At 39.0% G+C, this 26,586-nt stretch overlaps 1 protein-coding gene across 1 annotated transcript in view; it reads right to left on the bottom strand.

Moving 5' to 3' along the window:
* Positions 1 to 19,566: 19,566 nt before the first annotated feature.
* The window catches only part of SNTB1 (syntrophin beta 1), a 302,133-nt gene continuing 295,113 nt past the window's right edge, over positions 19,567 to 26,586 (bottom strand). Inside the window, exons 6-7 of the mRNA XM_072603188.1 lie at positions 22,441 to 22,631; positions 19,567 to 20,536 (exon numbers count right to left, since the gene is read on the bottom strand). Coding sequence (XP_072459289.1) covers positions 20,444 to 20,536; positions 22,441 to 22,631 — 284 coding nt within the window. The 3' untranslated portion in view covers positions 19,567 to 20,443. The remainder of the gene's footprint in view (positions 20,537 to 22,440; positions 22,632 to 26,586) is intronic.

Below are 26,586 nucleotides of genomic sequence, written 5' to 3'. Positions count from 1 at the left end.
ATAAATAGTCTAAGGGGCGCTTACTTTTTCAACTAAGAGACTAGGGTTCCAATCTGGACTTAAACACCTCATTGAAAACTAGCCCTGTAAACCTTGGACTAATCCATCAATCAGCAAGCATTTATTAAGTGCCTACTATGTGCCAAACTTTGAGTATACAAAGACAGAAATGAAATAGTCCCTGCCCTCAAGGAACTTACGTACTTCTCATTTGATTTTCATAGCAACCCTGGAAGACAGGGTATAGAATTATAGGTATTATTGTAGTTCTGTAGGTGAAACATTGAAAGTCAGAGAAATTGAGACGTGCTGATATTCACACAGGATTTATGTCAGAGACAGAATCTGAACCTCAATTATCTGACTCGCAGACTAGTGTTCTTGCTATCACATCATAGGCTACTTCCTATACAATTTGATGATGTCAGCTTTTTACTTAAAAATGATTTCCATAGTGATAATCATTCCTTTTCTGGATCTTGTTTCAGAACTAAATCTATTGTGTTAGTAGATCATTTTTTAAAAGTAGTTTCTGGACTTTTCAGTTATTTAGTAATTTGTACTCTTAGATCATCAACAACCTTTGTTCTTTTAATTCTGTGGGTTTGATAGACAAAATCTCTTTGTGACCCTTACCTTCCTCTTCTTTTCTTTCTTCCCTAAGACACTGCAGATGTTTAAATAGTTTACACCTTTTTATTTAAACTTTTATAAATAATCTTACTGATTAGTTTAAAATCTTTTACAGTGGAGATTATGTTTTAATGGGAGAACTTTAAAGAATATCTAAATGATCAAGTAAAATATTTTGGCTTTTGTTATTCTGTCCTTTCATTTTCAAGAGGACCAATGACATTACAGGATGATTTGGGTTTAAGTGAGGCAGAGTTACACAAGGTTTCACTCTCTCTTCCAGACAGAACAAAGTCCAGTAGCAAAACAGAAGTCAAGAGGACTGTAGACGGCTTGGCATGCAATGGATGACCTTGGCATCTTTGGTGCCTGACCAAATACTAAACACCCCATAGCACCTTCAGTCACTGTAATGGCCATTGGAACACATTGTTCCTATCCATCCATTCCACTCGGGAAGGTCTTCATGTGCTTCTTCTTTTTTTTTTTTTTGTTTAACTTTTAACATTCATTTTCACAAAATTTTGGGTTCCAAATTTTCTCCCCATTTGTCCCCTCCTAAACACTGAGCATTCTGATTGCCCCTATCACCAATCTGCCCTCTCTTCTATCATCCCTCCCTTCCCTTGTCCCCATCTTCTCTTTTGTCCTGTAGGGCCAGATAACTTTCTATACCCCATTACCTGTATTTTTTATTTCCTAGTAGCAAGAACAGTACTCAACAGTTGTTCCTAAAACTTTGAGTTCCAACTTCTTTTCCTCCCTCTCTCCCCACCCCTTCCCTTTGGAAGGCAAGCAATTCAATATAGGCCATATCTGCGTAGTTTTGCAAATGACTTCCATAATAGTTGTGTTGTGTAAGACTAACTATATTTCCCTCCATCCTATCCTGCCCCCCATTGCTTCTGTTATCTCATTTGATCCTGTCCCTCCCCAAGAGTGTTGACTTCAAATTGCTCCCTCCTCCCATTGCCCTCCCTTCCATCATCCCCCCCACCCTGCTTATCCCCTTCTCCCCCACTTTCCTGTATTGTAAGATAGGTTTTCATACCAAAATGATTGTGCATTTTATTCCTTCCTTTAGTGGTATGTGATGAGAGTAAACTTCATGTTTTTCTCTCACCTCCCCTCTTTTTCCCTCCACTAAAAAGTCTTTTACCTGCCTCTTTTATGAGAGATAATTTGCCCCATTCCATTTCTCCCTTTCTCCTCACAATATATTTCTCTCTCACTGCTTAATTTCATTTTTTTAAGATATGATCCCATCCTGTTCCAATCACTCTGTGCTCTCTGTCTCTGTGTATGTCTTCATGTGCTTCTTAACTCACCAACAGGTTTGAGGCCCTTTGGTTACTTTTAACCTGGTTTAGTCCATCTGCTTGGATGGTTTTACTGGGGTGTGGCTACTTCACATGCTGCAACTTCTTGAAGCCACCATTGAGAACTAGGTAAAAAGTGGACACCAAAGGTAGATGAGCAGCCTTGAAAAGGGGCTCAGCAAACCCTCACACAGTAGAGGTGCTTGTCACCCCTGAACACCCCACATACCCTGTTTACAATATGAAGAATATCTATTTTAATATGACTTTTAAATTATATTTTCCATCGCTGATATTTTCCCCTTAATTTAAATGAGAAACTAGTATGTTTTCTTTTATTAGTGTTGTAACTATGAGAATGGGAAACTATTGAGCTGTCTTCTGAAGGTGCATCTAGTTTCTCATCTTTTCAGGTCTCTAGAGCAAAGGTGTCAAATTCAAATAGAAAAGGAGACCACCATGACTTAGAAAACCACATGTCATTGTTACCTACATTCTGTTATGTATTTATTTTGTCTGATTTTCCTCAATTACATTTTAACCTAGTTCCTTTCACACTTCTACTCTGGTCACTGGTAGTTAGGTCATCCAGAGGTGAAATGCTTCAACTGTTTGCGTTCAGAGGGTCATTTTATTATAATATGAGTTATGCTTTGTTTGACCACTGGTATTTGGAATTCTTCCCTCCTGGTACATAGGTCTACTCAGGAATCCAGATCACAGATATTACAGGGTCACTTAGTGAATGTAGAATCAGGGCAAAATGAGAGTTTTATTTGTTTATGGTTTGCTGACCCCTCATATTTGAGTTCAGTACCACTGCCCTGGATTATGGTTTGGATACTGCTTCTACTCTAGTTGCCCTTTTTACCCTCTCTTACCCTTCAGATTCCCAAACCATATTCTAGTTACTGCTTTTGGTTGGGTCACATGATGCTTCTGGAATTTCTTAATTATTATATCCCCTTACTTTTCCTACCTAGGGGAATTTCAAACAGTGCCAAGCAACCTGGCCACAGACTAGTCATGATCCAGCATCATCCCCATGTTCCTTAGTATTTGGTAAGTAGTGACTGTTGACTCCCCTTTGTTGAGTTTAAGGAGAAATATAAATAAATGATGACTCAGTTCAAACACAGATGACTGGGAGAAGGATGGTACTATTAATAGGGAAAGGGAATCTGGAAGACAGTAGCTGTTTTGGGGACAATGGTGGTCAATTAGGAGTGTTAATGATTATGTTCATTTATAATTCCATTCTGGGAGGCTTCTTTCAAAAAGAATTCTTGACTTTTGTCCATTTGACTTCTACCTTGTGAATGTCCATCTAGATTCACCAGACTTTGGCTACACCTTGCTCATGGTTTTTGGTTTGTTTTTTAATTCAGTTTGCCTTAAAATGTGATTCTTCTAGTGAATTTCCTATAAAATAACACCTACTTACTCATTAGTTATTTTCTAGAAGTAATGTCTAATGTCCACGTAAGTCCCTTCCAGTAAAATCGTAAGATTTCTTTGATTTCTCTTAGTATAGTGGACAGAGAGCACTACATTTTGAATCAGGAAAATCTGGGACTTTAATTCCACCTTTTCCACTCACTACCTATATGATCTCAGTCTTTCCCCATTCATAAAATCAAGACAGTTGTATCACAGGATTGTCGTGACCTTTAAATGAAACCTTATATATGAAATAATTTGTAAACTTTAAAGCAATATATATGTATGCTTGTATACACACACATTTATATTACATATGTATTATAATCAGTTATTAATATTTCTAAGGGAATTCTATATAGGCTGTGTTTTCACATTATGATCACAATGCACCATAATTTTAGGCCAATACAACAAAGATCATGTTCCTCACGCTACCCCCCACCCTCACTCCCTGTAACTACAGCTGAGCAGATTAAATCTCTGTAATGGGATTTGAGGTTCTTCATCACCACCATCTCCTGTCAGTCTAATGGTACTCATGTTATATATATACTTCTGTTATATATATACTCTGCTTTGATTTGTACTCTCTCCTCAAGCTGGTAGAAGCTACTCACATATACTGCAAGAGGTTGTTTTTGTCTATGTACACATCCAAAGGATGGCTCTAGTTCTGTGTCTTCATACATACCATTCTCCCTACCTACCCCTTCATTTTTTATGTTTTTGTGTTTTTATGTTTTCTTTCATTTTTATGTATTTATGTTTCCATGTTTCCTTCAGAATGGTCCATGACTCAACTTCCCCAGGAAGCTTTCTCTTATTATAATCTTTATCCTTAGGACTTGTGTTCACCTAAAATTAATTCTAAATAATGTTTAATGTGGATAGAGTGCCAGCCTTGGAATCAGGAGGATCTGAGTTCAAATGTGGCCTTAGATACTTTCTATGTGACCCTTAACCCTGTTTGCCTCAGTTAAAATGAGCTGGAGAAGGAATAGAGTGGAGAACCACTCTGGTATCTTTGCCAAGAAAACTCCCAAAGGGGTCACAAAGAGTTGAACACAACTGGACCAACTGAACAACAAAATGTTTAATGTATATCTCACCTTGGGGTGTAGGTAACAACAATACTGGACTAGAAGGATGGACCTCGATTTGAATTTCAGTTCCATTACATACTAAACTGAGCTGGGATGAGTGATGATTTCTGAGGCTCATTTTTTAAAATCTGTCCTATGGGTATAATAACAGTTGTGCTTACCATTAAAGATTATTAAAAATACCAGTACTTTGTACTCAATGTTGACGTGTCATTGAAGGATTAACCAGCATTTATTAAATGCCCACAATTTCCCCCACACTCTCCTTGGTGCTGGGAATAAGCTAAAAGGAATTACTCCCTTCAAGGAGCTTACATTCTATTGGGGGAGGCAGTATGTTTGCATAAATACAATGTACATAAAATAGCCAGTTTAGGGGAAGCTGGGAGATGGGAGAATTCTCATATAAAAGGTGACCCTTGAACTGAGATGTAAGGAATTAAAGACTCTAAAGGGTAGAGGTGAGAGGTCAGTGCATTCCAGGAATGGGGTACAGCTGCTGTCAAGGCTAAAAAAGGCAGGGGATAGATGCATGGAGAACTGAAAGAAATGCATTTCAGCTGAATTGGAAAGTATGTGAAGTAATAATATAGAATAAAACTGAAAAAAGGTTAGAGCCAAGTCATCAAGCATTTGTTAAGTGCTTGCTGTGTGCCAAGCAGTCTGCTAAACTCTGGAAATATAAGCAAAAAAAAAAAAAAAAAAGGCAACTCCTGACTAAAAGGAATGGAGGAAAGTAACACATAAGAAGGGACAGGTAAGGAGAAGGTACCTGAGGGAAAATGATGATGAAACTGAAGGAGTCAGGAAAAGACTGCAGGGAATAGTGAGGGATGCCTGGCCTAGGCATTTTTTCCAAATGGCAGTTTCAGGAAGAAGCCAGTAATAGGAGGGGTGGACTGTGGGAGCAAAGTAGTCTCCCAGGTTGAGAAGACATGGTAGCAAGCCTGAAGAGTTGGGAGTGGAGCCAGGAAAGAGGGGAAGGAGACCAGTCCAGAAGAGAAGGGATGAGGTATGAAGAGAAGGGATGAGGTATGAAAGATGGTGATGGCCATGGGAGGAGAAGAGGGAATGGGGTAGGAGAGATGCGAAAGGTGCATGACAATAGCAATTCTTTTTCAGCATTTAACTACTTTAATAGTTCTGCACTTAGTAAATTCTCTGACATCACAGAAAGAACTCCAGTCTTCTAAACCCAGAGATCTTGCAGAAAAACTCCCATGATATCAGTATACCAAGAAAGGGAAGCCATTGTCTCAGCTTGGTATGCAGAAACTTAAGCTTTGTCTTGGTGGTGCTGTCCATTCTATTTTGCTAATACAGTTCTGAGGTGTTATTCATTCTGACTCCTTGACAGAGCCTGCTCAGGGCCTCAGTGGGTCAAGGACTTGCGACCTTTCAGCATGAGCCGCAAGATAACCTGCACTCCACCAAGGGTGCTGAGCCTCCAGATCCAACTATATTTCCCCTTCCATTTGACTGGGCTAGTGTCCATTGCCTTGGGCCTCAGAACAAACCTGTTGTGGCACCAAGGTGACAGACCTATGCTGCACTGCATGGAAGCCACCACAGGGATTAGTAGAGACTTGAGTGAGGAGGGTGAGAGTCCTGAGTTGGGGCAGCCATGATAGGAATGATCTGGCAGCAGTGTCAGGAGTGACGAGGAGCACCCCCAGGACCCTCCAAGGCCCCACCACTGGCAGAGGGCGTGCAGCACGAATCTCATTTTCTGGGCTCTCCCAGAAATTCTTTAACTTCACCTATGATCGAATAGTTGAAAATGGCACCTCAGTTACAAACTGGACTGGAAGACAAGATTTGGGGGAATGATAAGTTATTTTTCATGTGCAGGGTCTAAAATGCAAAATATCCAATAGGCAGTTTCCTACTGTGGCTCCTTCTCTGGGAAGCTAATCTACCCAGCCCTGAAACTCTGTACTAGGACTGAGCAGTCCTGATTGCTGAGTGTTCAAATTCACATAAGCTGCTATGTCTTGCTGGCCCTAGACTGTACTTCACATCTTATCAACCTCAATCTCTGCTCCCTTCTACCTGTTACTCTAGGGACAGTAGTCAAGTCAGTACTAGTATCATAAAGGTCATGACTGTCTCTCAGCTCCATTTATCCATCATCCCTGTGCCTCTCCAAGCCAAATTCCCTTCCTTGGCCTCCATTTTGCTATAGGTAGTGTCTCCACCATCCGAAACGTAAACCCTTTGCAGGAAGAATGGTCACTTTTGTATTTATGTTCCTGTACTTAGCACATGGTAGTTATTTAAACTTTGCCTTTTCATCCATTTATGCTAAGGTTCCTCTGTATGGAGAATTTTAATAGCATATGTATATGATGACTTAACAATCTCTGGGAGAAGTTGGCTCCTTTACAATTGTGACTTAAATAACAGGATCCCTGCCCCACCATTTCTTTGTAGAGAAAGAAGCTTAAAATTGCAACTTTTGCTGAAGCTGAAGAAAATGAGAGGTAGGTGTCTCCACTGCTGTTTTTTTGTCACAGAATTTAGGAGGTGGAAGGACTTCAACATCCTATTAGTCCAACCTACATCTGCAAGGAATCCACTCGGTACCCTATATGACAACTGATCACCTAACAACTTAGAGCTGAGCTAGAGAGAGCAGCTGGGAGGTGAACTGAACGTTGGGTCTCAGAAAGATTGAACGTGAATTCTCTGGCAGTGCTGGTCTTGAAGAGGAAGTTGGGGCATGGTCAGCCAATCCTTTTAGGCTATACCTAGCACAAGGCAGTGGAGAGCCTCATGCTCCCACCCTGGGTAGAAGATGGTAAGGTGAGAGGCCAAGTCTGAAGGAATTTTCTGGTGCTTGCTTTCCTTTCCCCTTTGACCTAAGGTTCCCATTTTAGCACTAAAGAGTCCCCTTCCCTGGCTTCAGAGGCTCAAAGCAGGCTCAGGAGGTGGAAGCTTGAATCGCAAATTCATTGTGTGTATGTTTGGGTATTGTTTGGGCACAAAGGACAGGAGGAGTTAAAATTCTATCTGCCTGTTCCTTTTTAACTTGACAAAAGTCCACCTAGCAGGTTTAGACAATGATAAAAGCTGAAACCATTTCCCTAATATGGTTAGAGATACCAACTACCGTAATACTTTCTCTGTTAGAGGGCAGATTTCAGTGCCACTTTTAAAAATCTTTGTGTGGTAGGGGAAGAGATAGTAGAAGCGTTCTCTGACAAGGATTTCCTCCCTTGAAAGGCATAGGTTAACCAACAGCCAAAAGACATGCTCTCTTAAATGCTGCCTTTTCATCCATTAATGCCAAGATTCCTCAGTGTGGAAAATTTTACTAGCGTATGTATCTGATAACAATCTCCGGAAAAAGTTGGTTCTGGTGTTTCTGGTCTCTGTTCTCTTCAAGATGCTGCCTGCAAATGGAATAACACCTTTCACTTCCTGATAGATGACTTGTGTGAGCATCAGAATGTGACCCTAGGACCCATTAGGGTCCTAGCCTAGGTCCTAGCCAACCCACAGGACGCTAACCTTGACAAAATACTACTTTGCTCTTATCCACCTAGAGCTCACTCTTTTCATGCCCAGGCTGACTTTATTGGGAACTTAATTCCCAGAAACCTGGTTAATTAAAGTACTACAATAAAACTTCAGTAAGCAGTGAGGGAATCATTGGGCTAGGGGGAAGGGGGTTTCTGGGGGTTAATAGAATGTTTTGGTGAATTCTTTTCACTTTTTTCTAAAAATGCTCTAAGAGATCAATCTCTTCTTGCCCTAGTAGAGATAGCATAGTAAAGATAATGAACTCTTTTTTAGATAACTAAAGTTTTTGTACTTCTGAGCTACCATCATAAAAATGAATTAATATGCTGAGAAATATAGATGATATATTGTTGGCGCTTGTATTGACACTAAGGAAAACCCTAAAAATGTATTTAAATAAAGCAGTTAAGAGCTTGTTTTAATTTTCCTCCAGAAGTGCATTACTGGATTTGGATCTGTAGGAGAATGCTGCCCCTGCTGAGGTAGGAGAGTATGAAGTACATTGAATTTGGTACCATAGAAGCTGGATTCAAATCTCACTCTGTGACCTTGGAGAAGTCACCCAATCTGTGCCTGAGTTTCCTCATCTGTAAAATGAAGTGTTGGACAAGCTGACCTCCAGAGTCTGTTCCAACTCTAAATCTCTGATCTTATTTCCTCTATGACCTTGAACAAGTCTCTTAATTAATCTGGGTCTCATTTTCCTCAACTGTAGAAAGAAATATTGGACAAACGAAACTCCAAAGTCTCTTCCAGTTCTAAGTCTATGATTCCACTTTATTTCCCATGTGACCATGGGCAAGTTACTTAACTAAGCTACACCTTAGTTTTCTCATTTCTAAAATGAGGGAATTAGACTAGATTGTCTAAGTTGATTTCTAGCTCTAAATGCTAAGTGGAGTCCAGAACTTTAAAATTAAAAATTTCCTGTTAATTGAGAAATCCAGTAGTTGGTTTTGGTCCCTGGGCTTTTTCCCAAATAGTAAACACTTCAGTGATTCATAGGGTACATGGCAGTTCTCTTGAACACTAGGTTAAGAATAGCAGCCACTATCTTTTTGAAAGTTGGTCTCACTGCTGAAGCCTCCCTCCCAAAGCCCACATCAGGCCCTTGTTCCATATATAGTTGACTCCTTAGAGAAAAGGAATCCTAAGACTTCACAGAACTTTTATCACTCACAGACTGAGGATAAGACAGAATGGCTTGACCTTTAGAGATCAACTATCTGTTTTAACAGATAGAAGGAAACCTAAGTCCAGGGAGGGGGAGGTACTTGTCCAAGGTCCTGTAGCTGGGAACTTAGGTTAATGCCAAGCAATCATCTTATAGTCTGGCATTTCCTAGAATGGGGCAAGGAATGGTTAACCAGAGAGAAGCACAAATGGAAAGATCTGGAAACCAAAATAAAGTGGTGGCGGCGGGGAACTAATGGTTCTCTCTTTTTAAAAAATGATATTTACCTTTTTATGGGTGGAATAAGGGTACAAAAGAGAACAGGGGGAAAAGAATGTAGACCCTCCCCCCCCCCCCCTTTAATAGCTCCATTTTTGTTGTGCAAGAAAAAGTGGTGGTTCAGTTGACGGGAGGCCAATTTATCCTCAACATTCCCTTCTAATTAAGCCAAGGTACTAGAAACAGATATTTGAAAAGCTGTGTTCTCAGAGGTCGAGACTGGCGCTGAAGGCTGTCTTCATTAAGCTGTCTCAGTATTGACTGCCTTTATTGGAGGGAGTTCATTTGGGAAGGGTTAAAAATAAAACCAATTTAATCCTAATTAACAAATGTGCAGGCCTCTATCTTGTTTTAAAGGGGTGGGGAAGGGTGTGTGTGGGGGTGTTGTTTCCCTGTTAATTACTCTGCAGTGGTAACCTTTCCTGGCTGACTGTCCCAGGGAAAGCTTTTAGTTAGAGATTGATAGGGGCTGCTGTGATCCAGGAAGTCATTTGCTCATAGTCCACTTGTAAATGAGTCTAAACATTGCAGCCAGCATGCTTAAAATGACTTTGGTGGTTTTCTTTAAACACAAATCTCTTAGGACACAGGCATGCCCCTCTTTCAGCAGAGATTAAGGCAAAACATTGTGAACAAAACAGACAATTGAGGACTAATTAGATATATTATGAAAGGCTTCTTTGCAAAAGAATCCACTTTAGGCTTCCTCTGAGTAATGAGTTCCCCAAGGTTATTTGAGAAATTACACTGACAAAAATTCAGTTTGCTCCCAACTTTTTGTGTAAAGTGAGGCAGCCCTGTATTTCTGTGGCATAGAGGAGGAAATGAGTGAAAGGACTCTAAAGACCTGGGTTTGGGTGTTGGCTCTACCATTTGCCAGCTGTTCCACTTTGGGCGGGAAACTTTCCCTCTTCTGTTAAAATTTAAGGGTTGGATTGGGAGTTCTAGGCTGTGTATCTAAATCTGACATTCTGTAAGCATATGATGATCATATATGGTGATCAAAGGTTCCAGTGAAATACTTATATCAATGGCTAGATATGTCATGGAGGCAGATTATGAAGCACATCTTTGAGGTCCTCAAGAATGCAACATCCAGATGCATGACTGTACATACGTTCATTAGATTTCTTTATAATTTGCTGACTTGAAATTTAATAAGACTATTGTGTTACTTTAGAAACCCAAGTCCCACCCAATGCCTTCAGATGATTTCTTGTTTTGCCTGCTAGTTTTTGCACAGTATATGGCTTTTTTTTTTTTTTTTACAATTTCAGGACTGTTGATCATTGTTTTCAGTACACAGAATTTAGTGGTGTTATTTCCTGACTCCATGGAGTTTGGGGTGTTTAAGGAGGTATTCTTTCATTGAAAAAAGAGTTATTCATTGGATTCTTTGACAATCAGTATTAAAAATATACTCAGAGTTTGGGGGAATTAAAAATCCTAGTATCCCAAGCTTTTTATTCGTTCTTTTGATTTCAGAATTGCTATTTAATTAAATGAAATACTAACAGAACACGGTAACAGCTTAATCCCTTGTCTGTGACTGCTTTGTGACAATTAGTACCTGATTTCCATGAGAAATGATAAAAACTCCTATCTAGCATGAGGCAGTGTGGTACAATGGAAAGAGTTATGACTGGAGTCTGAGGTCGAGTTCAAGTCTTGCCTTTGTGACCTGAAAGAAGTTATTTATCCTCTGTGAGCCTCAGCTTATGTGTACAAAGAAAGGTTGGACTAGATGGTTTCTGAGGTCCCTTTCAGCTCTAAATCTGTGATCCTATGGTAGTGTCTGAGAGTGTATTCTCTCATTATTGGGGGAAAAAAATGAGGATTTGAAAGCCTCTCTGCACATAAAAGTCATAACCTAATAATGCCATAAATCCTTGGGAGCTAGCCATAGTCTTTGATCGTATGAGATCTTTCTCATATTGCCTGAAAAAGACCGGCCATCTGAATAGGGTTTTGTTGTACAGAGCCTTTTTTGTCATGTGGAGATTTGGGGCTGTGTTAATTGTTGTAATGGGTCCCTAGAACCAAGGAGAGCAGTCACTTCCCTTTACTGGGGGTACAGTTAATAATTCACCTCTGACCTTCCCGAAAGTCCAGGCTAGTTCCCATCATAGAAAATACAAAGAAGAGAATGCAGGAAATAGAGATTTCAGAATAAAAATAGATACCAAATGACTTTGCAAGAAGTCCCTTAGAACTTTCTATGTCTATCTACAGTCTACCCTCTGGTGGCCATAAGGTGACATTGCAGCTTTCTGGTAATTTAGAGCCCTGCGTTGGAAAGGAATTCTTCTTAAATTCATTTTGTAGGCTGATTCTTGAAATTAAATAGTGCACAACAAATTATATTCAGGTTTCTACCCTTCTCTTTGGGTCTGTTGGGAAAGTGGGGGGATGAAAGTAGGAGAATGGGAAGGTTAGAGATGAAATCAGGAAGGGCCCTCTTTGAAGTCAACAAAATGATTTTATTGAGTTCAGAAGCCTCAGAGTACACCTTGGTGCACAGTTTATGCAAACAATGCATGCATGCTTCTTAGATTTAAAAGTCAGTCATACAACCTGGCTTTGCATCATGTGTTCACAGTATTCCTTTCCCATCCTTTGGCATAACTGCCATGATAAGAGATCCCAATACTTCATCCTTCCCACTCCTGCTGTGACAGGCCTTGTCAAAGCAGTAGCATATGAGCATTCAAAGGCAGTGTGTCACGGGTGCTGCCCATGCTCCCAATGTTGAGTAATTTCCTCTCAATATGTCTAGGAAAGAAGTTGTGTAGACATAGAGTTCAAAACTCTGTCGCAACTCCTCCATCTTGCCAAGGGGACAGAAGTTGGTATGTACAGAGTGGTGGTATAAGCAGGAAGACTTGCAGAATGGTACATTTTGGTTAAAACAACTTCCACAGTGCTAGAGCCCTGAATGAGGTAGGGAAGTAGGCATTCTTATAAGCTCTCTTATGGCTTTAGTATCGTCCCCAAATTCCAAGAATGATTACAGTAAAATCTCAGAAATTACTTAGAATGCAAGACAGGGACAGCTAGCTAGTCTTAGGGAAAATTCTGAGCTAGTGAGAGAGGAAGAATGAATGACATAATGGAATACACAAATGGATATGGTGTCAGAACTTGGGTTTAAATCCAGGCTTTCCTATCTAGCAGCTCAATTATTATCTCAGGCCTCAGTTTCCTCCTCTGTAAAATGAGCACATTGAACTAATTGATTCCTAAGGTCCCTTCTATGTCTAACTTTTCTGTGTATGTGTGTATATATATGTGTATGTATGATATGCATGTTTTTATACACAAAAAGAAATACTTTTATCTTTAAGTATGTATGATAAAATTGTTAATATTAGTGCTACATTAAGCTATAAATGGGTAATATTAGATCAGATAAAGACAAGTAATGAAAAAATTGCATTTCACAATAGGCCTTCATTAACACATAATGTGCATAAACGCTAAAGTTCTTTCACATCTAAAAATTCATTGCTGTGCTACTAGTTAAAAGTACATTGAACAGATCATTACTTTCTTGAGCCCCTGGTTTGAAAAAACTTTGACCTTGAACCCTACTACTTGTAAGACATATTAAAAATATTTTTTTAGTTATTTTTATTATTGAGAAATTTGTGTAAATCTGATGTGATGAGAAAGTCAGGTGCAGGAGGCCTGGTATTAAGTCGTGACTCCTCCTTTCCAGACTTATGGCCTTCTCTAAACTTCAGTTTCTTTCTCTGTAAAATGTCAGGGTTAAACGTGGTGATCTTTAAGCTAACGTCCAACCTAACCAGACGTCCTCTAATTATCACTGTACCAGAGCAGAATTGCCCCCAATTTCAGTTCATTGTGGTTTGAAGTAATGAGTGAATATCCTATTGAAAATTTTACATCAGACTTGGTCTTTATATCTTTGGAGGGGAAAATCTGCTTGATTGATCCAAAGTGTTAAATCTAAAATTGTTCAAAATGAAGGAAGCATTGTTTCTTGAGAAAAATAAAGCTTACTTTTATATTCGGAGGCCCTGAATAAGGCAAGACCTGAAAAATTTTGGGATAAAAAGGAGGTAAAAGAGGAAGTGCTGGGTTTAAGGGGATCAGACTGACCCTCCCTCCCCATCTTCCCTCCACCTTTGACAGCTGGATCAAGTACCTAGCAATGGACCCTGTAGTTTTCTGACCCTGTGATTAGCTCCCTCCCATGTGACCTTTTCCTTCCTTTCCACTTTGCATTTTCTTTGTCATTTTGGTTGTCTGGGAATAAGTTACTCTTTTTTTCTACCTCTGTGAGGAGCCCCGAGCTCTTCTGCTCTAGAAAGGTGCCTTATGTGGTCCAAAGATAAATGACTAAAGAATAAAGGGGACAAATTAGTTACTCCTGCTGCTTTCCTATTAAAATGATACCAAATTGATTGCAAGCCCACCTTGTTACATGACAATCACTGGATTCAAGTTGTACAGGTGTACTTCCTAAGGGAAATCAAATTTCATTTGATTTGAGGTACCATAGGTGACCTGATAATTGATTTTGGGGTTCATGTTCAAAGAGTTCTATCATGTAGAGTATTATGAAGTAAGTTTTAGAAATAAGAAAAATTTGCCAGCAACGAAATACTATTTGTTACGAACAAGGCAACGTTTCATTTACCATCACAAGACTAGTTTACATATCAAGTGCCCCCGAATACTTAATCCACTAACACAGAAAATGCTTTTGTTTCAAGAGCAGCCGTCCTGGATGTCATGTTGACACTCAGCTCTGATTTGGCCCTTCGTGTGAGATACTCATTCTGTCATCTCAAACCATATAAACACTTACAAGTACAAAGTATGAGGGGAATAATCATGAAAAAATTCCTCACATAGCTTAAAAAATATTATAAATGCTTAGAATAAAGAATCCTTCTGAGATTCATAATCCTTTAAGAAAAAAACACACAATGAGAAGGTCTCTTATAATTTTATTTTCCTCACAAAATTTTCGAGTGTTTATGGAGGTCAGTCAAAAGGCATATAGTGGGTGTGAGTAGGCTGTATCACATGACAAATGGGATTATGAAGGAGAAACTGAGAAAAGAATTCTATCAGTCAGTCAATGATCATTTATTAAGCACCTACTATATGCTAGGCACTTTGCTAAACCCTGGGGACACAAAAAGAAAAAAAGGCAATCCTTGCCCTCAAGGAGCTCACAATTTAATGAGGATTGTGTGAGTAAAAACAGATCTGTCACAAAGGCCCACTCAAAGGGTGTCCTGAATGCTCCATTGGTATCCCTCAGGATGTCCAGAGAAGGCAAGAAAGGCATCCACCATGCTGGATGCGCCCCCTACATAGAACTTAAGGAAGGACATGGACAAAGATGATGAGCAGGCAGGGATGAGTGGTGATCTGCATGGTTGGATGGACTATCCACATGGATAAGATCAAAGATCCATTTGAATATTGAGGAAAAAGAAACACTTTTAAATAAAAGAACTTTTTGTGATCTTGTTACAAGATTGATCTGAGTTTGTATATAGTATGTGGGAGGGGTGGGAGGCTCTCTCTTCTATCCCCCTCCCTGCTAGCTTTTTTATCCCCAAATCTATCTACTTAGGTGACTAGGATGATGAAAGGTTTAGGAATCGTATCACACAAAGGTGATGGCCCTTCCCACCCCTCCTCCCCATTTTTTGGGAACAAGGATTCAAGGACCACCAAGGATTTGTCCTGCAGAAGATGACTGGAGGGTGGGTGGAGAGGAGAAGATGATAACCGTTTGTGTATGTGTATGAAAAGGTGTCATTTTTTGCTTATTCTGTGTAGCTTGAGGGATCATAACTAGAAACAACATCTAGGAACAGGAGAATGTTACAGGAAGATTGGCTCACTTTAGAATAATTGAAAAGTCAGGGTGATATAGAGGAGAAAGCTAGCCTTATCCTACCCCTGACACATACCGGCTGTGGGCCATAGAGCAAGTCACTTAAATTCGCAGTGCCCCAGAAAATAAAGTATAAATTGCAGAGAAGGGGTCAGTCGCTACTGGTAGAATAAATTCTGTTTTTGCTCCCTAAAGGGATGAAAATTTCAAGAAAGAAATAGAATAAAGGTCAGAAAAAAAAAGAGTAGAACCCTTAAAACAAAATAACTCAAGCTGGCTTAATAGGTAGTGAATTCATCATCATTGGAGGTATTCCAGTAAAGACTATGAAAGCTGTTGAAGAGGGGGAAATTGTATCAGGTGAGTTGAACTAGCTAAGCTCTTACAGGGCTCTTTTTAACCCTTTCAGGTCAAATCCTGTGAAAATCTGAATGTTTTCCCCTACTCACAGAAAGTCAGAATTGGAAGGGATCTCATAGATCCAACCTCCCAACCTGTTCCTGAACAGGAATCCCCTTTGCAATGTTCACTTCTCACTCTAGCCTGACTCCCATGCTTTTTAGGTGGCCCACTGTATTTGGGGAACTTGATCTCTTTTAACCTTTTAACATTTGTTTCTAGTTTTGTTCATTAGGGCTTAGGGGAAGCAGTCTAGTTTCCCATGACAGCCCCTTGAATACTTGAAGACAGCTATCACACCAATCCTAAACCTTACTTTGTGGATCACCTATTTTGAGCCATATTTAATCCAAACCAAATTTAAATACAAAAGAGAATCAGGACCGACCTTTGGAGTTTGGTGTACAGGTTAAATTCCATTACAAGAAATACCATTACAATAAAATGCCAGCGAAAGAAAAATATCTGCCACCTTGCTTTGAAGGACTATTAAATTTAACAAAATTTCACAATCACAAAAAGTTAATTTTTAACATTCTCTTTGTTCTTTGTAATAGGATTTCTCCTGTGAGATTCAAGTGATTTTAGGGAAACGCTGTTGGAGATGGAAATCCTTTGTATTTTCCACTTTACTCCTAAGGTCTTCCTGATGCCAGGCAATGAATTATCTTGTAGGATAAAAATAATTGAACAATCTTCAAATCCATTCAGCTTTCTGTCTTTCTTCTGAAACTTGACAAACCTGTCACATTTAGTTCATTATTGTTGACTTTGCATTGTGTGTAGCATGGCTAGAAATTGGATAATGAATATTTATTTAATTAAACTAAGTTCATTAGAAAAATATGTTAATGATAATATTCATATAGGCATTATTGTTTTTTTTATTGTGATACTTCAAAAGGTCACTTTCCTGTCTTCTGGTCACCTCTGGAGATTACAGTAGATATATGTAGAAATCAAAGACCAGATGGGTCCTACCCAAGTTCAGAAGAATTATTTTAAGACAATTCTAAATTACTTGAACTGATATGAATTAAGCAGAATAAACAAGTCTCTGACTACGTGGAAACCAATTATAATTTTTCATAGGTTGAGAGCCTTTAAGGTCTATATGTCTCCCAAGTTTCTTCTGAAGGGTTGACCATTTTATTTCATTCTGCCATTTGTGTAACAGCCTGTGTTCAACATTTCCTTTCCCTTGGAGGGGCACGAAATGATTTTTCACCCACCTGGCCATGGCGGATCACTCATGGGCCAGTCTTCTATGAAATGGTGGTAAAAATAATGCTGTACACTTTTACCAGCCTCAACCTACATAAAAACAATAAAAATATGGCTTGGAAGTGCAACTAATCTGCTAATTAAAATGGACAGGAGACACTGCTGATCTGACAAAATGCAATTTGGTTAAGATAATCTGGCAAAAGAGAAAAAACAAAACAAAACTAGTAGTTTCACCAGCTGACCAGAATCAATCCCTCTCAACATTTCCCACTAATGTCGGTGTAAAGCCCACCATGAGAGGCCGCTTGATGTAATGTACAGAGAGAGGACCAGTCTTGGAATTCAAGTCAGTCCTCTGAAACGTACTAGTTAGGTAACAATGGACAATTCGTTTATATGTCTCAGTGTGCCAGACTCTTTCAGGCTTTAATTTACAGCCATAGCCCCATGAGTTGATTGTAGGGTTATAGATTTAGACTTGGAAGGGACTGTTCAGGTCATCTGATCCAACCCCACCATTTTATAGGTAAGGAAACTCAAGTTAAGTGACTTGCCCAAGGTAACACAGGCAGGAAATAGCAGAGACAGCACTTGCATTCATCTTTTCTGACTTCAAATCTTATACTTTTCCCATTGTACCATGGAAGGAGCTTCCATGTTGGGAGTTCCCTCCAACATGGATGAAATCAAAAGTATAAACCAAAAAGAGCCTGTCACCAAAATTATTATAATGTATTTCATTCAAAAAGGAAAAAATATATATAAAAATATAGATTATACTTGTATCTATAGCTATACTTATCTGTCTCTAGCTAGAGATAGATCTATATCTCTTTATCTATAACTCTCTCTATAGATATAGAGAGAAATATCTACCTATCTAGGTATTTCTATCTACACATACATATGTATATACATAAACACATCTCTCTATACATTCCTTTTTGAATGAAACATATTGTAGTAACTTACATGACAGGCTTTTTTTTGGGTCTGAATCTGATTTCATCCATGTTGGAGTAACTCCCATCTCTATGTCTGTCTGTCTGTCTCACACACAGACACACACACACACAGACACACAGAGACACACACAGACACAGACACAGATAGACACACACAGACACAGACACAGACACAGACACACACACACACACACACACACACACAAAAAAAATGAGCTGGTCCATTTTAGCCACTCTGTGACAAGCCCACGGACCACAAGCATTTCTCTGGAGCAATAAATGACCCACATACACAATTCTCTCAATAAAAGCTAAGTCACTTGCTAATGACACATTTTAGTTTGCTTCAGAAAAATCCAATAGTTTTATTCAAATATATTTCTTCTAAAATATAAATATTTTAATTAAACATTTATAAATGCAGAGAAGGTAGTATCATTCTGTTGACCCCACCCAGATATGAATTAGTTCAAAACCCGGTAAATGAAGAAGAAAGAATACTTGCAATTACCATCATTTAAATTTTTCTATAAATATATAATAGGATTGTTGCACATTAATTCTGAGTAAGTCACTCATTCTTCATGTACTGAGCACCTTGGATTACGTATTGTGGCAACTTCAGCTCTTGACACTAGCATGTTTTCTAAGAAGTTATTTACAATGCACAAGTAAAATTCTCTTATAGAACAACATTCCAGTGATTTTCAGATGTATAAAGAAATAATGCAGTGCAACTTACAATTTTGTCAAGCCTTTCCTACAGTACATAAGCTCTCATTTCAATCTTTAGCTTTATAGAAATAAAGATCCAAATTTATAAGCACGCTTAAGAAAAATTAATCTTCCCTCCCCATTCCCACTGCTACCCCCATAAGGCTTTGCACATCATGTCATTTCTTATACCTGGCAGCAGAAAGTCTTGAGATCAGGTGGATCAATTTTCAAATTTACCTCTTAAATTCTTTGCATAGATATGTGCAAAAAAATCCCTGTCATTTTGAAAATCAGAACTCCAGTCCAGAAAGCTTGTCTAAACAAGCCACAGGGAAAAGAATCTGGTTTAAATGTTGGATGGAGTTGATCTAAACCTAAAACACTGAGATTTTGTTTCAGTGAAATTAGGTTTGAACAGCTTCATTTGTCCCTGATTGATGGAAAAAAACCAAGCCATTAGCTGCTATCTCTATGATTTTAAAAATCACCCAAAGCACTAGATAGAATTTGATTTGGGGATAACCTGCAGCATATCTTAAAGTATGACTAGGCTTGCTCTTCCCAGTCACCACGGCATGTAAAGAAGTATCGATTCCATATTCAACACAGGCATCAACAAAACTGAAAAGGGGACAAAGAATTTATATGGCCTGGTAGGGTTTCTTCTTTCCTTTTACATGTTAAAGGTAGCTCTTTAAAAAAAGAGAGAGAGATTTGTGACTTGCTCTTTGACCCAGAAAGCTTATAGTTAATGTTTGCTGCCGGCTTCCTCCTCATTGAGTTTGCTCTCAGAGAGCAGACCTTGGTATTCACATTGGAGTCCCGGAATTAATCATCTTCCCCCAAGCACTAAGTAACCTATGCAGTTTCCAACTACCAATCAGCAGACTGATTTCTACTGAATTTTTTTTTTTTTTGCTCAACATTCATTAACAGAGAACACTTCAGAATCATTCTCTCAGAATCATAATCCATCAAAAAAGAGTTGGAACTATCGTACCATATTTTAGGACAGTAGAAGGAGGTTGGATTTGGAATCAGGATACAGATTCCCAGCTCCGCTACTTCCTACTTGCCTGACCTTGAGGAAGTTACTTTTCCCTTTCTTGGCCTCAGTTTTGTCATTTGTAAAATGAGAGAGTTGGATTAGACAATCTGCAAAGTCCCTTCCTTAAATCTATGCATCTATGATCTTATGAAAGACCAGATTCTATGTGAGAAAAATTTGCTTTTGTCCCTCAAAGAAATTACATTTATTTAGCAATTGGAAATAGTCTAATTCTAATCCTAGATGACTGCCTTTTTTGGAGGGGCACAGGAGGGTGATAAATGTCCATTCTTCACCTACTTAGCCCTTGCTCATTATCAATAAACAAGTTATGTGAAAATAGGTACAACAATGATTCTGAAGTGTGAACACACAGTAATATGCTAGTTTTTATTGTACAGTATATTTTAAATCATTTCCAATCACTGAACTTTTAAAAGCCCCTTTTGTCAGTATTTACAAGCTGTTTCATTTTCCTTGACTAAAGAAACTGGTTCTGAAATTCCAGGTGATGCTCTTTTCTTTAACATAGCTCCTTTGTGTTTGACTAAACTGAAAGCAATGCCTCAGAGAGTAGCTGGGACTGGCTACACCTGACAACTGATGTCCTCTGCTCCCCCTGGGGCAATGCTGGTGGCTGGCTAGCACCTAACATGGATTGGTGGATCGATCATACTTCCAGTAAGTATGTTGGTTCTGCTTTTTCTTGTGGAAACCATTACCCCTCCATTCATGCCACCAACCCAAGCCTTGTAATCTTAGCCGACAAGAAGGAATGAATGATGAACACGATAGGTTTGGGGCAGGAGTGAAGGTCCAATTGCTGAAATAAAAAGAGAGAGAGATTTTAAGTTGATGATTGTTATAAAATAATTGATTTTTCACAGCAAAGGGGCCTGAAGATGATTATCAGTAGATGAATTATTTTTTTAAAAATTGATTTTTGTTTATTAATTCTTTTACATCATCAAAATTTGTGAAGGTATCCCAATCTCACACAGTGAAACTTCCCTTGTAACAAAGAATAGAAAAGAGGAAAAAAGAAACAGTTTAATAAAACAAACCAATATCTGAGACTACTGGTGTAATGGATAATAGTATAATTCTATGCCCACAACCCTTCACCCCTGTAGAGCAGAGAGGGAGGTGTATTTAGATAAATTATATCTGCCAAGTTGGTGTCATGTTTTCTCCCCAACTGTAACAGCAAGGACTGTGACATACACAGGAGGGCCTGCTGTACATGTTCTTTTTGATCTGCTTTTCTAAAAGGAAAGGCAACTTTTGAGGGGTCAGCAATCACTTTAATCAAACACATGTATCATTCACTTAGTTCAGGGGGAAAAGTCAGCACCCTGGACTTCAGAGAATATACAGAGAAATCAGAATCAACAGAAAGAGCTTCCAACTGTCTGCAGTAAGCAATACATACATTGCAAATTGATAGACAGATATGTATTGTATGATCTTACATACATAGTTACCAGAGAAAGAAGCACCAACATTTGAGTTTTCAAAGCCAGGGTACTGCTTAGTGTCTTCCCAGAGTCTCATCTGGCACACATCTTCCAAAAACTAAGCCCCAAAATAAAACCTTACCTCAGAATATTTATACATTTTTTTTGAGCCAGAGGGCATCACAAGCCTTGAGAACCAGTGCCTCATTAATAAGAGCCTTCCTACAAATCTTTGAGGCCCATTAATGGGTGGGGAAGATCTTCTTAAATCACATTATTCAATGAGATGCACATGATTGTACTAAAACAGAAAATGAATTATTAATACACCAACTAGAATATAAGCTTCTTGAGGGCAGGAAATGCCTTTTTACCTTTTTCTTTTTGTATCCAGACAATAACATCCCATTAAATTCATGTGACAGTCAGTGGGTATCTGTTTTGTTTCCAGTTATTTTGATATCACAAGAAGTAAAGCTAAGAATAATTTGGTGGAATTTTCTTCCTAACTTTGCCCTTCCTATGTCTTCCAGCCACCTAACACTATGGGTACCAGTTCTCAAATATCTCTGGCTCTATTGGGATACAGCCAAGTTTTCTCAAACACAAATATTACCTTCTCCTTCCCTAACTTACAAAAAAGGGTAGCACGAGAATACGTGATGTTGGTGACTGGTTGCTGCTGTATGTTTTGGGTTTGGGAGTTGCATTTAAATGTAAAGCAATATTGTTGGAAAAAAATATGTCATGGGAAGGGGGAGACATCCCCTCTCCCTCTCCCCCACTCCTTAGCTTGATCCCCAACCTGGTTTTATATGGACTGATATTGTCCAAGTTGCAAGAGTGGGGAGAAAACATGACAACACCTTGGTAGATATAACCATATCAGGCTTACGGCTATATTAGATAAATCAGCATTGATAAACTCTGTCAGGCTTTGGAAAAGGTTTCCAATAAATACCTAGAATTTATATAGTGTTTTAAGGTTTGCAAAGCACTTCACACATACTATCTTATTAGCCTCACAACAACCCTAGGAGATAGCTGCTATTATTATCCCCATTTTACAAATGAGAAAACTGAGACTGAAAGAAATTAAGTGATTTGCTTAGGATCGTACAGGTAGTAAAGCTCTGAGGAAGAATTTGAACTCTAGTCCTCTTAACTCCAAGTCCATTGCTCTACCTACTCTACCATGTAGCTGTCTCGAAGACTATAAATGATAAAATCCAAGTGAATCGGTGACTGTATTGGTGCTGAGCACACTTACAATCTCTCCATCTTTTCCTCCAAAATCTAAATAAAGCATCCTGATCCCATCGTCTGAAGACATTTTGAGCTTTTCATAGGGAGCCTGAATGATTGTCTTGGGAAAGGCACCCTCCTGTGGCTCAGTGGTGATGGAGAATCCATGCTCATAATGTATGGTCAGACGACACTCCTGGTTTTTGTACGTGCATGCTGGAAGACAAAGGAGGAAACAAAATTATAACCCAAATGAAGGCGACACACTTTAACAGGCATTTGATGTTTCACATTTCTTGTGTCCCTGGTGTCTTCCTTGGATTTCATGCCCAACACTGAAAAGACTAGAAAGTCAAAGGATATTAAAAATAGATGGTACCGGGGAGATTATCTAGGTATTCAAAAAAACTGTGTACTTGGAATTAAAGTGCCTATGTTTAGATTTGGGCTCTCCTACTTATTACCGGTGACCATGGCCAAGTCACTTTCTGCTCCCCAGATCTCAGTTCCTTCCTTTCTAAAATGAGAAGGTTGTATCAGTGATTTATACTCCAAAGTTCCTTTCATCTCAGATTTGGAAAGAACTTCATTTCACATATACTTGAAAAAAAGAATCCTCACCATAATACCCCTTTGCTTGTCTTGCAAGTCTTTACTTGAAGGTCTCCAACAAAGAGGAAGCTACTGGTCTGCAAGGCAGCTCATCCAACTTCTGGATAATTCTAATAATCATCAGATTTTTCTTTATATCAGCCTAAATTTTCCTCTTCGCAGCTCCCACCCAGTGCTCTTGGTTTCGTCCTCTGGGATCAAACAGAACCAGCTTAACCCTCTCTCTGTTCCATGTGAAAACCTTTCAAATACTTGAAGACTATCATTATGTCCCCCTAGCTCTGGGGGGATCTAATCTAGCCCCACATTTTACAGATGAGAAAACTGAGGCCTCATGAGGTGAAATAAATTCCCCAAACTAATAAAACTACTTAGTGGTAGAGGTGAAAGTCAATTACTGATAATCATAAAGATTACAAAAGGGCCTTAGGATTCCAAAGAGTATTGATGTCACATATCCAGATTCCCAGTCCTATACTCTTTCTACTATAATACATTGGCAAGAATAGAACTGAAAGATCTTCTCTTTGGATAGAATTTTCTTATTTTTTTTGAGACGGACAAAAGTCATACAGAAAGAAGATTTAGAGGTGACACTGGTAGTAAAGTACCCAAACTGATGAGCTTACAGATAAGAGAAATTTTTTTCAGTTTGCTCTGGGTAGTAGAGAAAAAAATTGGAGACATTATTATAAACATTTCCTAGTTGCACTTACTAAAATCTGTCTATGTGATGGCCCTAGTGTGAAAATCTGCTCAAATGGCCTTTTGGGCCATAGCCAAACTCAGAGGTAATTTGACATTTGCAATACTATCAACCTTTCTTGAGAGGTTGTCTCACAAACAAACATTAGGAAGACTCTCTTTTTAAATACCTGAATATCTGAACAGAATAATAGCAGTATTTTACACTGACAAGGCACTGTTAAACATTTTACCTGTATTATCCTATCTTGCAGTGTAGTGGGTAGAGCAATTGATTTAAAGTTTGAAAAAACGAGGCTTCGTACCTATCTTAGACTGTTACTAGCTGTGTGGCCCTGAGTGAGTCACTTAACTGCTGTCTGTCTCAGTTTCCTTATCTGCAAAATGAAAATAAAAATAGCACCTACCTCCTGCAGTTGTTATGAGAATCAAATGGAATAATGCTAAGAAAGCAGTTTATAGACCTTTAAGTGAGAGAAACACAAAATGTAAATATCTTCATTTCACAGATTAGGAATCAAGCTGAGAGAGGTTAAGTCACTTGCTTAGGGTCACACAGCTAGAAAATGGTGGAACCAGTACTCCCAATACATCTGTTTCAACTCCATGTTCAGTGTCCCATCTACAGCACCCTACTGCCTCCAAGTGACCAGTAGGAGTCTACATTTTCTCTAACAGATGGAACTAGAATCATCTCTGAACACGGGTGGGGAAAGTGGATCAAAAATGATCTAATGATCAATATTTTAAATAATTTATTAAAAAAAATAAATCAACCATAGTGTGTGGTTTTCATTAATTCATTCTACCTGACCATCTCAGATACAGAAAAAAAAAAGCAATGAGTGGTCAATTGCACACCCTTCTGTTGTGTGTGGGATGTCTCTCTTTGGGACAATATAAAGCTTGGGGCAAGCTTTTACAGGGCCACCCATTCTCACTGAAACAGCCCTCCCCTCCCCCACCTCACCCTCCCTTTCTAAAGGAGAGGCTGATTTTGTGCTGGCAAAGAGAGAATACAAACTTTGGCCGTGTGACTCAGAAGTGGGTGATGGCATCTCAAACTGCTCTTAGATGAGCTGATCAGTTTTAAAAAATCTAGATGCTTGGAAAAGAACATGGAGTATATGATGAGATCTTTGCTTTGCAAACCAGCCTGTTTAACAGATACTATCTGTTAGGTAGTGTGGTATAGCAGCTACGTAATCCAGCCTTGGAGTCAGAAAGAACTGGGTTCAAATCTATCCTCAGACACTTACTAGCTGTGTGACCCTGGACAAGTCACTTCACTGCTAGATGCCTCAGTTTTCTCAACTGTAAAGTGGGGATAATAACAGCAACTACTTCAAACAGTTGTGAAGAGCATATGAGATAATATTTGCAAAGTGAAAATTCTTGTTTCCTTGCTTCCTTCCCTCCCTCCTTCCTTCCTTCTCTTCCTTCTTTCCTTCCTTTGTTCCCTTCTTTCCTTCCTTCCTTCTCTTCCTTTTTTCCTTCCTTCTCTTCTTTCCTTCCTTCCTTCCTTCCTTCCTTCCTTCCTTCCTTCCTTCCTTCCTTCCTTCCTTCCTTCCTTCCTTCCTTCCTTTCCCTTCCTTCTTTCTTCACAAGTGATATAGTGGATAAGCAGGCCAGCCTTGAAGTCAGGAAGACCTGGGTCCAAGTGTTGTCACTGATGAATATTGGCTATGATAATGGGCGTATCATTTCATCACTCAGTGCACCAGACACCTCTCCAAACTTACCAATGAGTTGCTGATAATTATCATTGGAAGGAATTTATCATATTAGGAATTGTTAACACCATTCAGATCACAGATCCGTACCAGACCTGCCTAACTTCATAGGAGGCCATATTTACAATTAACAGGTGAGGAAACTGAAGCCCTGGCAAGTGTCAGAAACCAAATCTGAACCCAGGTCCTCTCATTCCAAAGTCAGTGCTCTTTCCATATCTACTTCATTGCTATAATGAAAAGCACTTTGTAAAACTGCAAATGCTGTAAATATGACAAATTACTTTAGATTTTGATCTCCAACTGACAAGAGTTCTAAGGTAACAACAGAATTATTCTTCCTGCCTGTGACATTTAAAGTTCAATTTGGAGAAGAGAGGAGAAAATTTTCAGACATTGTTGAGGGCAAACTAAACAGGGCCCCATTAGGCATCTTCATCTCCTATTAGATGGAGCACTTCTGGTAGCTAAGAGAGTCTGGGCTTCTCCAATGAAACATAATTTCCTGATACTTAAGATTCATGTGGCATGAGTTTCTTCCAGCTCACACTTTGAAATCTTTGGTCTGTGTGTGTGGGTGTAAGTGCCCTGGCACAAAATAGAATCACGAATGAAAGGCTGAAAGGAGAATCCCAAAAGGTTTTCACCAGAGATGGTAGATAATGTTTTTTTGTTTTGTAGGGGGTGAATGTAGGGGGTGAGAAGCACACTAATGAGTTTCACAATAATTACCAAAAACCCCTCTAATTTTCTATCCCAACAATGTAGTAGTCGAAGGTCTGCAAAGCAACTAATTTCAACTTTGTTTGCTAAGACTACAGAAACGTGGAAGGAAGAATTTTAACTCTAAATAAAAGATTCTGGGGGGGGGGGTGAGTGTGGAAATTGAGTCATGGTGAGAAAACATCATCCAGGTTCATCCTAGTCTTTGTTGGAGATCTGTTTCATTCACTTTTTTTGAAACAGGTTGTCAGAGTCTTCCCTTTACATATTTCCTTTTCTGAAGGACCCTGTTCACATGGATTTATTATGTTGGAAAATAGATGATAAACTAATGTAAACTAAAGTATCATTGGTAGTATCATAAAATTTTAGAGATGGAAGAGACTTGCCTTGGAAAC

The sequence above is a fragment of the Notamacropus eugenii genome, chromosome 4, assembly GCF_028372415.1.
Source record: "Notamacropus eugenii isolate mMacEug1 chromosome 4, mMacEug1.pri_v2, whole genome shotgun sequence".
NCBI classification, from domain to species: domain Eukaryota; kingdom Metazoa; phylum Chordata; class Mammalia; order Diprotodontia; family Macropodidae; genus Notamacropus; species Notamacropus eugenii.
Note: the sequence above shows the minus strand (reverse complement) of the source record. Positions and strands in the feature narration are given on the sequence as shown.